The 15,535-nt window shown below is 38.6% G+C and overlaps 1 protein-coding gene across 2 annotated transcripts in view; it reads right to left on the reverse strand.

The window, feature by feature from the left end:
• The window catches only part of CDKAL1 (CDK5 regulatory subunit associated protein 1 like 1), a 383,156-nt gene that overhangs the window by 203,595 nt on the left and 164,026 nt on the right, over positions 1-15,535 (reverse strand). For both annotated transcript variants that reach the window (XM_059851463.1, XM_059851471.1), the window contains one exon: positions 2,232-2,335. In XM_059851463.1, coding sequence (XP_059707446.1) covers positions 2,232-2,335 — 104 coding nt within the window. The remainder of the gene's footprint in view (positions 1-2,231; positions 2,336-15,535) is intronic.

The following is a 15,535-nucleotide window of genomic DNA, read 5'->3' on the forward strand; positions in this document are numbered from 1 at the left end:
GAATAATGGCTTTGAATTGCTAAAGCCTTTCACTGGATTGATGAAGATTCCGCAGCCCACAGCTGCAGCAAGCTGGCAGTAATAAATTCTCCATGCACTGCAAACTAAGGATCTGACTATTTCATCCATTTCTAAGTATGTGAAAGCTGGAGGCAAAGCCATTTTACAACTGAATAAATACTTGCTTCTTTCCTTATGGCCTCTAACAGAGGTAGTAGCGTAAGGCCAAACAAGAAAAGAACTCCCTGGAGATGCCTGCTGTGAGGAACGTCATAGCATTTCTTCAAGAAATTTCAAAACAATAGCTTAAGGGCAACTTTTTCCATTAGAAATCATACTCTTTTGAAAGAGTCAATATTTATAATAAAGGCCACAGTACAACACATGAACTGAATTACTCATTTTTCAATCCAAATGTACAATACTTAAATTCAAAATACTTTCCAAAATTTCACATTCATTGTCTGCAAAGACAAACAAAACTTGAGTTTTCTTTCTTGTAATGCCAAGTAAATACATCTTTATGCTAATACAATGTGGAATTTATGGTATATAAGTACAATTATAACAGGACAGACAAGTCTGGGGTTTTTTTCTTTCCATACATGCCATAAATCTAAATAAAATTTAGATAGGTAAATTAAACAAAGTCATAATCCTGACTTATTACCCATCTTATCTTTGTCATACTTCCTTGAAGAATAGTCCGAAGTTTCTTTAGAACAGCTATACAGTGCTGAGTAACACTTATGCTACTTATAAATGGCAGCTTCTCTCCTGCTCAATAACTACTGGCCAATTTCAAAATCATCTGTCTTACATTACTGAAAACTCCTAGCTTTCTGAAAAATGTTTCCTGAGCTACTTCTCCACCAAAATAACAAGAATATTTATGTATCCTCTATTTCAGTTATTATTTCACAATATGTATACAGGTTTTAGAAACTTTTCCTACTAAACCAAGAAATCTGACATGACAGGATTCCTGTCAGACAATCCTAGCAGCCAATCCAATTCACAACAATGAGAGCACTAATTCTACAAACCTAAGCAATAAGAAAAATTAGTGGAAATCACAGATGAGCTTCACAGAAGAAAGGTTCTTGGCTTGTAACAAAATTGAAAGAAAAAGGCATTTGCAACCCTAAGCAAGAACCTTCTGTGTCCATAATGTAGAACTCAGAATTTGTGAACATGGGCTTTGATTAGGAAAAAGGGTCTTCCTTGCATATCACTGATAGGAATAGACAACAGTTTATCACTGGCCTAAGTAAAGGTTCATTATGGATCCCTAAATAAGGACAGATTCAAAAACACTTTCAATCATTGGAGACTTCTTACTAGAACATATACAACTCTCAGAGCCAGAAGTGAAGCCCAGAGGATGTACTGTCTGTGCATCCACAGAGGACTGACATCAAATGTTGTATTTACTCCTTTTGATTCAAAGTATTCCATACAAGATGAAAGGAGCTGCTACACCAGAATTATCTGAGTGTTTTTAACGTACAATTCAGTCCTTCAAAATGGCACACAAAAGAACAAACACCACCTGTGCCTTCACAATGAATACTGGCATAATTTGGAAGTCTCTATTTTTGAAACTCAGGTAAAATTCAGATATAAAGAACAAATACTAAGATACAATAAAGCCATCATAACAAACATACATACAAGAACTTTAGGCAGATACTGGCCCCAGATAGTGTACTGCAGGAAAAACTTAGTACTTGATTGAATCCATGTGACACTACAAATATCCTACTAAAGTTAAAAGCTGGTAAGTTTTGTATGGGTCTCAGAAACACCCCAGAATGTCTTCACTAAATCAACTACCAGCAAAAGCAATGAATTGCTGAATAGAATTTAAGAATCCTTGGGAGGCTCATTAAATTTTCAGAGCTGAATGAAAAAAGGTTTCCATCACCTTCTTTAAGAAATTAGAGATAAAGTAAAATGAACAAATTTTACCATTTCCACATCACCTAGAAAAGATCTACGCAGAGAACTTCACTTGAACAATACACAATCAAAATAAAATACTCCTTAAAATAGTGCATTTTGCAAATAGTGGTGTGCACCATAACAAAAGTATGGCTTTCTACCACAAAGACACCACAGCTATGACAACTAATAACAACAGAGTCATACTGCACCCAATCATTACATGTGAAGGTAAGCCCAGATATGCTTCAGTGGCTGACTTTTATTGTAGGGATAAAATTCCTTACCTTGAAAAGACTGCTTGGCTCTGTCCACCAGTTCTTCAATAGGATAACTTGCTAGATCTCCTCTGGCATGCTTAGTTTTACAGTAGGTACATGCATTGAGACACCTGTTCAGAAAATGGAAATACTCAGTTTCTAGCCAGGAAAGCCTTTATAGGTACAGCTGTATTTAGTAAGTACCTCTGGAAAAATGAGTTTTTATATCTATGACCAGAAAATAGTAGTATTCCATTTTTAAATCAATGGAATAGTTTGAAAACTGGTTTGCTCTCCTAGCTTCTTAAAGTATCTTTCACATCTATAAGAAAGTTTGAAAAACAACCAGTGGGAACCACATACAAAACTAAGAGTACAAATATAAATATTTTATGAAAGGTCTGATCAGGTTAATAATTTTTTATTACTAAAGGCCAATCTCCAGGTTTCCGATCCTGCTATTACATAAAAAATCCAACCTGAACAAGAAATTAAATGAAAAAAGTCCTGAAAGGTTGAAAGTAGATTTTTCTTTAAAGTGTGTATACTTGAAAAGACATTTCAATTCTTTTTTTTTTTAACTTTCCTTTGGTTTGTATAAATAGGACAAACAACGTAATGAAGACAGAATCACCAACTAGAAAAGAGTTTGGCAAAAAAGACAGCAGAACTAATGAAAACTCCTACAAGAAAACAAAGAAATGTGATTGCTATTAATTTACCTGACAATATACTAAAGGCAGATTTATTCAAAGTACAAGGATGGAAAGTCCAAAACAAAAAAAAAAAAAACTATCTCTCATCACAAGTCTGTTGTGCTTTTTTTCCTCACAAGTCTGTTGTGCTTTTTTTCCCTTCTCCCCTTTTTAGAGCTGATATTGCTCTAGCTTTTCATAGGCAAGCCCTAGAAACCTCACAGACCCCAAAAAACTAATTTTAAACATTTCTATTGTTCATGCTTACTAGAATACTATAAATTCTGTCATTTTCACAACAAAAAGGCCACAGCTTCATAAAATCATACAATCTTTAAGGCTGGAAGAGACCTCCAAGATGATCAAGTCCAACATTTGACTGATCACCACTGCATCAAATAAACCACAGCACTAAGTGCTCCATTAATCTCTTGAACACTTCCAAGAAGGTGACTCTACCACTTCCCAGGGCAACTTGTTCCAATGACTGGCCACACTTTCAGTGAAAATGTTCTTCCTGATGTCCATCTTCAACCTCCCCTGGCACAGCTTGAGACCATTCCCTCTTGCCCTGTCACTGGTTGCCTGGCAAGCGACCCCCACTTGGCTACACGCCCCTTTCAGGCATCTCTAGAGGGTGATAAGGTCTCCCCTGAGCCTCCTTTTCTCCAGGCTAAACACCCCAGCTCCATCAGCTGCTCCTCATCAGACTTGTGCTCCTGACCCTTCCCCAGCTCTGTTCCCCTTCTCCGGACACACTCCAGCCCCTCCATCTCCTCCTGGCAGTGAGAGGCCCACAACTGAACACAGGATTCAAGGTGTGGCCTCGAATCAAGTGCCAAGAGCAGAGGAACAATCCCTGTCCTGCTTCTGCTGGCCATGCTATTGCTGATACAGGCCAGGGTGCACTGGCCTTCTTGGCCACCTGGACTCTGCTGGCTCATGTTCAGCCACTGTGAACCAGCATCCCCAGGTGCTTTTCCACTGTCCACTCTTCCCCCAGCCTGTAGCACTGCAAGGGGTTGTTGCAATCCAAGTGCAGGACCCAGCATTTGGCCTTTGATATTCTTACAGTTGGCCTTGACTCATGAGCCCAGCCTGTTCAGCTCCCTCTGCAGACCCTTCCTACCCTCCAGCAGACCCACACCCCAGCCCAACTTTAGTGTCATCTGCAGACTTACTGAGGATGCACTTGATCCCCTCGTCAATAGAGATATTAAACAGGACAAGAAAACATTTAGGTACCAGAAAAGGCAAACGTTCCAACTACAGCATAGTTGGAACTTTCAAAACAATACTGAAAAGGCAAAGATAGCACAGGGTGGGTTTTGATGAAGTCACCAGCTTCAAGATTGTGTTTACTACTTGGATATATGTTGTCTTCTATTAGGATGTCTGGCATCTCCATGACTAGGTGATTGGTGCTTTGCAAACTCCAAAGGTTGTTCTTCACAAAGACTCCACTCACATGCTAGTTCTGCTGCTTTTGCATAAGCAGGGGTTCAGGAAGGGCAGGACACTGCCCAGAACATTTGTTCAGCTGCCCTCCTGACACTGCACATCCCCTCAGCCCCGAGACCTTCTCCATTCAACAGAATCCTAAATTCTAGGAGAACATTTAGGTAGTTTGTGATTCTCTCTGGATATGTACATTATTTGTTGTGCCTATCAGACCAAAACATCAGATTTTAGCATTCACCTCAGATCAGAAAACTAAAATATACTGCTTAACAGCAGCAGACTGTTCTGTTAACTAAAAATATATATGAAAAAGGTTGCAGTAAAATATCCAACAGGCTATTAAAAAGAGAAAAAAATTCCAAAATCTGAATCTTTACAACCTGTTCCAAATCAGTGACTCATTGCCACCCAAAGACAACTTATTCATCAGATGTATCTCACCTTTCTTATGAAAATCAAAAGCCTTTCATTGCACAGGACCTGAAGCATGTGTAAAAGGTAGCACTTGAAATCAAGAAAGTGTAAGCAGATAATTGGTTTATACTTTGTCTGTGTAACCTATGTAGCAAATGAAAATGTTTTACTTCTAGGTCACTGTCATCTAAACATTGCCATGAATGGCTTTCCCTCAAAGCCCATGCGTATTTCTTCCTCTCCATGCTCCCCTTATGCAAAGCATGTGTCCCTCTTTTTATTTCTTTTCTTTATTTTCTTTTTTGTTAGTTTGTTTTTAAAGCACAACTCTCCATTCAACCCAACACTTCATTTCTACGCATGCTTCTATCCCAAACATACCACTGTCTCACTCCTCTCCCTCCACATCATCCATTCAGCTAAAGCAGCCTTTTTCCACAGAGCTACACAGAGAAAAAGCATTACAGATCAGTCAAGGAAACATAAAATCACTTTCAGAGCAAATATGTCTGTCCTTTTGGAACCAAAACACAAAAGGTGTGATATTATGTACTAACCTTTGTACTATACTAATCTTTGTTTTCTCCAGGAAAATAAAATTACCAGCTATCCTGTCAAACTTCCCAGGTCAAGAAGAGATTTTACTGCAAGAATCCTGCTCCTTGAACAGTGGGTGAGTTTAACACTGGCTTTTTCACTCTCAGAAGAGAATTGTGTCAGCCATCAGTAACAAAGGATTCACCAAGATTTTTTCTCTTGGGATAAAGTAAATTTGTTGGGCTAAAATTTAAGCTCAGATTTGGGAAAACAAACAAAAAAAAAACCAACCAAACAAAAAAAACCCAACAACCACACAAGAAAATGCAACAACTTTAATAATTTCCTTAAATTTGCAAATTCTGCCTTAAGAGTTCCAACAAAAACTTTATCACAAATTTTTTTGTTCTCTTGAACTGTAACCTTGAATGAAAACAATGCTTTTTGTAGACCTTCAGGTGTGTCAATTCATCCTAAGATTGATAAAAACTGTAATATTAGTAAATTATTTTTAAAAACTTCTAAATCTACTCCTGTGTAATAGATCTAAAATCTACACTGGTGCTGAGGTACAGTAAAAAGGATAATTTATGCTATATACATAGAATTTTTCTGTTCCCTTATCATGTATGGTGCATCTATAAAATACACCATGTCACCTCTTTCTCTCCTCTCCTTATAATTTATGCATAAATCATATACATTCCTTACTATTATTTTGCTCTATATGAGGGTAGGAGTATTTGGAAAGCTTTAGAGCAAAAATAGTAAACACTAGAAGTGTTAAGTACTATGCAACAGTGCCAAATATTGAAATTATTAATCTCCAAACCTGGAGCATAATTCTCAAATCTTCAATCAATGCTCTTGTCCTGCAAGACTGCACTACCTGAAAAAATGCACTAACAACAGCTCTTCTATGGTACTTCAGTAAACTCTGTCACTAAAAGAGCATGGAAATGTGGAGAAAGAAGCACAAATAAAGAAGAGGAAGATATTTTCCAAATTGTCACATTATTGTTATTATATTTGCCAATACTTTCACAATATTATATTTTCCAAATATTCACTGTAGTATGCGGTATTGCTTCCAAGACATTTATTACTAGGGTCTTTAAGTACAACTTCAGAGGGTTTGTGATTTATTCTGGGGTAGGAGCTGAAAGTTGCAACTTGGAGGCAGCCTTTCTTCAAATTTTGCTGTGCTAATTAACTTACTCCTACTATAAAAATAGAAGTATTGGACATGTCTAAATTAAAATAATTTAGTTTTTCATTTTTTTGGTACTTAAAGACATGATAAAACCAGAAAGAGACAGACTTAGATGTTACATACAAAAGGATCAGTCTTAGAAAGCAAACTAAAGCAGACAAAACGTCTATATCCCATTTGTACTATATTTGTTAATAACAACTTGGAAAAGGAAATCATCTTTTGGGCTATAGCCGACCAACAAAAGGATGCAGATTTAAAGTACTTGTAAAAATGCTGAACTAACCACTTTTCACAGATATGAGAATTACCAATTCTTGAAAATATAAATTTCAACCAAACCATAAGTATAATCAAGGATCTGTAGTGGTTTCTTCCCTATTAAGCCAGCCTCCTCGCCAAGTTTTCAGCATAACAAATTACTCATGTGTCCATGCTGCCACATACTCAGACCACAGACAATCAAGTGGAAAAAGGCTTTTGGCAACTCTGAGAATCTGAGCACTGCCTCTCACTAAGTGACATCCACCACCCAGTGGATCACCTAAAACCAGCATCTCCTTAAAAACCAGCCTTTACCAGAGCTGTAGCTCACATACATAGGACTACACAGCCAAGAAGCCAGTACTTGCAAAAGAGTATCTGCTTTGTGTAAAACTGGGAGCATTCTTGAAGCATTTATAGATGGTTTGTAAATGTTAGTTTGCATTAATGCAGGTCAAAGCTTTTTTTTTTTCCCACAAAAATCACAGACATTTGTAGAAAATAATTAATGATCATTATGTTTGTAATTGCCAATATGTTTTGGCTAAATTTTAGAGTGATTCCAGAACAAAAAACACTGAGTCCTGGTTTTCCAACATACTAAACTGATTAAGGTACTTTGAATTATTAACCTTTTGCTTTGAATTATTAACATTTAATCAGCTATGTGCCCAGTACACAGAACTATTAACATCAAGATAAAATGTTATCCAGAGATAAATTACCACCATGTGGCTAATTAAAACACTTTTCAAACACATTACCAAACTGAGCATCATCAACATTTTGGTAAAGTGCCTAAAATTTTCTTGTAGACATAGGTAACAGTGGTCTTTACAATGTTTAGCTAGTATGTGCTTATGTTGTGCATTATACCAACCCTTCATTTTCAAAACACTAATATTCCTCATAAAACCCACACTTAACATGAAAGGCTCCCCCTTACAGATGGAACTAATTATGAGTAAGAATGCTTATGACACAGCAGACAAATACAGACTTTCCTTCAGTGGGACTAATCAGTGGATTTCAGCAGCAGACAAGCATGAGAGTGCAGACAAGAGGAAAAAAATGCTGGGTCCTCTTAATGGGACTTATACCACTAAGTTTAGTGAAGATAAGATTCCACCCTCAGATATGAAAAATACAAAATATCGTTTATTCAAGGATCAGAAAACAGCTCAATTACAGCGTGTGATGAGCCATTAGTGCATGTGTCACTCAAATTGAAAGTGACTGATCAAGGCCACACATCTGTGAGCAAGATGGGAGAGCTGAATGCTGCAATGAGCTAGGCATATATATCTATATCTATATATATATACATAAAATTTGATTGAAGATCTCTGCTTCTCTGCAGGTGGTTAATCTTGGGGAAGTGTTCCCTCAATAGCTGGAATAATCTGGCAAACTCCTGCTTGCTCCCGAGGTGGTCTACCAAACTGGCAATTTGCATAAAATCATTAATCCCAATTCAGACTAAACACTAATATTTGCCTATTTGAGATCTGACATACATATTCAAAATTTTATGAAGTTTGCCCTACTGAAAAAACATTCTGCCAGTATTACAGTGCCACTGACACCCCTGGCACATTACATCAGAGCAAACGTGAAAAGATTGCTCATCACTGTCTCCCACACCATTTCTCTGCACCTACCACCAGACTTCCTCAGGTGGTCTCAACAGCTCCAGGCCAAGAATATTTTGTATTAAAACTATGATTTTCCTGAAAGGGGAACATCATTTGCTTGCTTCAAAATACAGGTTAGAGAAGAGATTTATGTTTTTAAAAGATACTTTTACAGTTTCCATCAAATGTAATTTTGACAAAAATGTTCTGTAGTGTGAATACAGAGAAAACTCCCTTTGCTGGCTTGACTGAGCAAAATACACAAAATACCTACTGCCAGCAGGTGAAAAGAAGGATACTAGTCACAAATTATTCATCAAAAGCTAGTAGAATTCTACAAATGTTTTTCTGCTTAGAATACCAAGTTTTGAAAACCTTACACTGACAATATACTTACAGTTAAATATCATAATACATTTGTAGTATTAAATGTCAGTAATACTGACATTTCTTCACATTCTACCTCTATGTAAAGTCTACTTTTACTTCCAAAATATCTAAATATATCTAAATTCCCTCAAGTATAACTGTAATGGATTAGGAGGAAAAAAAGTCCTTCACAGGAAAACTAAAAAAAAAAAAAAAAAAAAAAAAAGGGCATGCCCAATGTGCCAGACTTGTTTTCAGGAAACTGTTCTTTTGCTTGAAGTTTGCACATTTTACAATAAAGCTTTTCAACCCACAATGCCAGGGAGTATAACTTCCTGACAAGTATTTGGGGTACGGGCGGTTGTTCTCACTTTAATAATATTCAGGATTTAAAATACTTCTGAAACAGTGGCAAACAATTTCTTATAAGGGCTAATTAGTCTAAGCAGCAAACCACATTATTACAGAAATACTGTATCTGGTATTCTAGCTTGGTTCAGACTGAGCTTGGACACCAGCCACAGGTACACACATGCACTTGAGGTTACAACATTTTCCATGAGATAAGAACAGGACTTGTCTGAACTTATCTTTGTAGCCAAGTATTTTAGAGATATGCTGGGATAAAAGTTCTCTGAAAGTGCAATGCCAGCCTGAAAAGTCTCTCAAAAGGGTTTTAGCAGAAAATAGTACGACCCTTCAAGCAATACTGTACAAAACATGGGACTGCACACATTTTTCTGAAAGTAGGATGCCACCATGAGATGCTGTTTTTTAATTCTGCTACTCAAGCCATGCTCAGCAAAATGGCAAGGAAATGCATTCAATTTTGTTCTTCTAAAGATCTTGGAAGCCAGTGTTTTATTTGGTAATGTCTCACTAGTTACTAATCAAAAGGAATTTGGAGAGAAGGCAGCTCCATTGGTTTGATAACACATAATATGATTCAATTTCGTACTTTAAATATTTGCATTTTCTGAAACTGAATTCCTACAGTCAAGTGCAGGTGATTCAAAGGTCACAGCTGTGTAGTTATATCATCTACATCACCTTGCTCACTTCAAGGTCAATGATTTAAAATCAAGTGTATCAGTGGCACTTTTCAGTGTTTGTCTAATGAACTTCTTGATTAGTTACTCTGGCCACATAGTTTTGCAACTGAATTAATGTATTAAGGCATTCTAAATTGATATTACAAGATAAAATGTCCCACTGCTAAGGTGCACACATCTGTGTTCCCCATCCTGATCCAAAAGAGTGCAGTGCTTGATGCTTACTGGAAACTAAAATGCTTTATTTCTATACAATTCAAACTAAAGCCCTATGATTCACAGAGACATAACTTATTTTAGAAGTATTTCCAAATAGCTGCGTGGCTATGTAGAAATCAGCTTTGGGGGCAGATCAAGACAGGCATTAATATCAAGAAAGCAACTCAGCTAAAACAGCACAGGTAGATAAATGAGGTACTGTGGTTGCACGGAGCAGAAAATGCCACGGCATTGTAACTACAAGTCATCAATTCTTTCAGCACTTCATAAACAGCAATAATATTTAGAAGATGATGACTCCTGCTCTCAGTCAAACAGCAGTAATGAAGGGGGTAGAAATGAAGAGCTATGGCAGAAAAATCTCAGATAAAAAAGATACTTTCTTAGAAATCTGCTCACAGCTAATCCCAGAGACACAGCAGCAGAACAGCCCCACATCACCTTATCACCATGCATGAGGAACTGTTATTCTCAGATCCCTCCTCATGAACAGCAGTGGCTGGAAAATGACCTCTGAGGACAGGATTCTTGGAGACTTGCTTTAATTTATAAATTTGCAGAGGGCTGTGACTTGACAACTGCCTTAGAGTACTTAAAGCAACAAACAGTATAATTGTATTTAAAATACTCTACTAGGGGGCAGATGACTTAGCAAAACTTCCACAGAATGTGCTGCAAAATATTATTGGGTTAGTAATGAACAATTTCAAAAGCTTTTAAAAATCAAGCTTTCAAAGGTTTTAATGAAATACTACTATTTAAATTAAAATTATGAATTTTAGGGGCTTGGGTGTGTATAATGAGCGCATTTAAAGTTCTATTTAAGGAATGAAGCATTTCAGCAGATCTCTATGACTGGAAGAAGGCTAAAGGGAGTCAAGTGTCCTTCTATAATCAATCCACTTCATTTACCATGCATCTTCACAACATTAGCAGCTTCTGAATCAACCCCACAGAAAACATGGTTGAAAAGTAGACCACTGCCTGTGACAAGAGCTATTGTTTTTACTTCCTGAATGGCTTTTGGGACAGACCCTTTTAGAGTGGTGAAATCTCACAGGAAACATTAGGCTGCAGTTAATTCTGTAACATACAGCAGGTACCACACAGATTCTTGGGATAAAAGGTATTGTTTTTGTACTGGTCAAAACATCCTGGGGGGAAAAAAAAGTTACATTTCAGCAGCACTAAAACTACCAGGCTTAATTTAGACTTTATCTGAGATTGCCATCAGACCAATTTCCAAAAAAGCATTTGTAAAATGTCTGTGGGAAACTAGATCTGAATTGTCTGGGTAAAATAATGGAAATAACTGCATAATAAAAACAAACTCACCAATTATAAGTCAAAGTTAAAAGGTGCTTATATAGCTTGAGTTATAAGATATCATGATCTTTTATGTATCTATATAACCTGATATCAATATAACCTGAATCATAGACTTTTATACCTATATAACCTGATATAAATAAATTTTTATACAATATAGTGGCTAGTATACAGTTAACTAGTTGCTTAATGCTGAATAGACAAAAAAAAAAAAAACTCACCAGGTGGATAACTTTAGAGATAGATAAGTATATTACTAATGAAAAATTGGCAAGTGCAAAGTCAATTAGACACAAAATTCAGAATTTAGACCAGTTAAGACCAGACAGACCAAGGAACACCAAAACTGTGCATGCTCCAAAGACAAAGTTGAAAAGTTCACATGCTAAGACGACCTTGGAAGCCTTCATCAAAGACTCCTGACAACCCCCAAATTAGGGAGATGCAAGCGCAGTGCAAAAGAACTAGTAACCATGAGAGCATGCAATGTAAATGAATTCTGAAGCCTACATGATAATAGTGTAGTAGTTAGGAGGAGATAGCCCCCTCACCATCAGCACTGCAGTAAACAAATACCTGTTCTATAGACATCACTCCAGGGGATTTATTTCCAGCCTATCTTTCGGGCATCACTTGAAAGAACCCCTTCCCTTCCCAATGACTGCAGGCACACAAAGCTTTCTGCCTCAAAACGTCCTACTGGTTGTGGCAGCAGAAGGACTGTTAGAAACTCCAATGTGGACAAGGATCTAAGCAATGAATACTATGCTGTTGCTCCTAAATGCCATTTCTGTCTTGCAATAAAATTGTGAGTCCTGCTGGGAAATGAAAGCATCTGTGCAGCAGTAGATACATACATGCTTCAGATACATATCCCTCTCTATGTATTGCTTTGTCAATGTAAAATGAAAGAAGACCACACATTTCAACACTAACTGCCCAATCCTAAATCACAGATTTCCCAAGCAATTTAATGGACTGCTTTAAACAGATTTTCTTAGAAGATGCATGGACTGATTTCTTTTAAAAACAGAAATTTAAACCAGGGCCCTTATGTTTGCCTTTAAGAGTCTCCAAAGGGATTTTTAGAAGCAAATTAATCCCTTTTTGCACAGTTACAGAGCTTAGTCAGTCAGACCATAGACATACCTTTGTTACTTAAACAGTTATGAATTATTTTATTTTCATTATTTTCTAATGTTATTCTTTGACTGTATTTAAGTATGTTTTGCAGAATTTAAAACTAGTGAGAGTACAGAAAAACAGGAAAACTGTAATTTTTCATTACTAATGATCATCAACTTCTCCAGCTGCTTTACTTCTCTAAAATTCTCCCATTCTAATAATTCCTCAGATCTTTTATTCTACTTTCTGGTGTTTTTTCCCTGCCATTTTCTTAACTTCTTCATCTTGTCTTGCATTTGGTGACCTGTAGGCTTGTAACTCTCCTGCAGTATCCTCATGTCCTAGTGACTGGAATGGTATGACATTCTTCCAAGCCAGTTGGCCAGTGTTTGTATGCTTTGATTTCCTCTTTTACTACTCAAGTCTGTAGTGAGCCTGAAACTTTTCCAGTTCAATTGCTGCCAGCTCTGACAGAAACCATAATTTGCTCACTTTTTTTTTTTTTTTTTGTAAAGCACTAAGAAGGACAATGAGCTTTAGACTCTAATATGACCTTTTTTTTTTTTTTTTTGCCTTGTCACTTCTATTGCAACTCAGATAGTTACGGTCAGTCATTTAAAAGAAAATCAGAAAGATCATTACTAAAGCACTTAATGCATAAATCAGAGCATTAAAAACAGGCCTGTTCTGGATTGCAAGGCAGGATGTATTCTATTACCATCTGTATGGCAGTTGTCTAGGTGTTAAGTGGGCAATTTCCCCTTATCTCTCTCCCTGCGAGATCACAATCACTCCTCCCTCAGCAGGGGGCATCCCGTGATAAGAGGCTATTGAATGTCACTGCATGGCTGATAAGAACTGTAACATCCCATTGTGAGATGCTCCGCCCAGAGGGAGGAGCCGAGCATTGCTATCCAGATATAATCAGGAGATTCTGACACACCAGCACAGCTTCTCCACTGGATTCACCAGAGGAACAGCAGCTGCTTCTTCTTCCACGGATCTGCGGAGGAAGAATCACCCTTTTTCTACAGGACCCCCTGCTCCAACAGAACCACACCTGACACCTCAGGAGGACTGCAGCCACTTTTCCAACTGGACTGCTGCCAGCACCCTGACCAACAGGGTGTCAGGTTGAGTTCTGACTCTGTCATTTTAGTGTACTGCATTGTTTTTATTTTATCATTTTATGGTTTTTCCCCCCTTCCCTATTAAAGAACTGTTATTTCCTGCTCCCGTATTTTTTTTTGCCTGAGAGCCCCTTAATTTAAAATTCATAGCAATTTGGAGGGGTGGGGAGGGTTTGCATTCTCCATTTCAGGGGAAGCTCCTGCCTTCTTTAGCAGGCACCTGTCTTATCCAAACCAGGACAGATTTTTGGCGCCCAACGTGGGGCTCGAGGGCAAATAAACAAAAAGGGAATAACAGTTCTTGAGTAATCTAATTTTTGTGTGGCTATACAAACCTCATCAAGTGACACCATGTGGTCCAGTTTACCCTGGTTTGGGTGGCACGTGATCATGGCTGTATTTCTCCCATTTGTAGGCCCTTATCTTAACATGGGTCCTATAACCAAGGCTACTGTGGCTATTATCCGGTTTGTTTTATGGGTGAATAAGGTGAGGAATTCATGGATTTTTAACTTCCTCTGGAAGGCAGGCACATGGATTCACAGCTATCACACCTTAACTATGTGTTTTTGGGGTTACTTTAATAATGGCACCTGCTGTAAGGAAATTACACCAGGGGAAATTTTCTCCCAACCCTTTAATCACCTCTTTGGGTCCACCCCACCAGTTTTTGAAGGGTTCAGATCCAATCTAAACATTAATGATATCATACAGTGGCTGGTGTTGCTGATAGGCCTGTTCTATTTAGCATTTAGAGAGAGAGAGAGACTAACCTGGATAACTACCCTGACACCTGCATCAGAACCTAACACGCCACCAGAGTCCAGGGATGCTGTTGCCCCAGAGCCTACTCCTACCCCACAGCCCGTGCCAGATGTGAACTACCCAGATTGGGTGGGGGGTCTGGTGAAGGAGATGCGTGAGATAGGCCAGATCCTGAAGGAGTACACTTCCCCAGCTGGTGCAGAGCCCTCCCCCTGCTTTGAAGAGAGAGAATCTAATAGTGCAGCAGCAGAACCCACAGATGTTACAACTGTCCAGGTTCCAGCTGAACTGCAGAGGCAGTCACAGCCAGCAGCAGTTGCCCCTGTAGAAACAAGGAGATCTAAAACAAAAGCAGAGCACCCAGATAGGGGAGGGCCCTCACAACCCACAGGGGAGCCAGAGGTTGCAATCATCACCGAGTCCCTGACTTACGAAAGTCTCCGTAATCTACACAAAGACATTGTACGACGGGGACGTGAGGCTTATACAACCTGGCTACTTCGGGTCTGGGACCTTATGGGTACAGGTGTGCAACTGGATGGTGGTGAGGCAAGGAATCTGGGACCCTTAACTCAGGACTCCGGTATCAATCAGATTTTTGTAAGGGAGCCAGGGTCCCTTTCCCTCTGGGAGCGGCTTTTAACAAGTGTCAGAGAGAGATTTGTCCACAGGGAAAGAATGCAGGAGCAGCACCACAGAATGCGCTGGAAGACTCTTGAGGAAGGGATCCAACAGCTGAGGGAAGTGGCAGTATTGGAGGTACTCTTTGGGAGAGATGGACAGCATGATAATGACCCCGACCAGGTCAGGTGCACAGGGCAGATGCTGTGGAGTCTGGCAAATCTGGGGCCATCTCAATACACCACTTTCATTGCAACGATCAATGCTGATACCAACCGAGAGACAGTGGGTTCTGTGGCAAACAAACTTAGAAATTATGAAAGTATGATCAATGGCCCCATGCAAGCTCATGTCTCTGCCGTGGTCCAAGAACTCAGAGAGGAGATGAGGGAGATGAGGGAGGCGGTGAGAAGGAACAATTCCCATATTGCACCAGTGCGAGTCACAGGCCCCAGAGTTAGAGCCCAACATTTTCCACCTAGAGAGAGAGGGTACACCCCACG

Source organism: Haemorhous mexicanus, chromosome 1 (genome assembly GCF_027477595.1).
Source record: "Haemorhous mexicanus isolate bHaeMex1 chromosome 1, bHaeMex1.pri, whole genome shotgun sequence".
Classification (NCBI taxonomy): Eukaryota; Metazoa; Chordata; class Aves; order Passeriformes; family Fringillidae; genus Haemorhous; species Haemorhous mexicanus.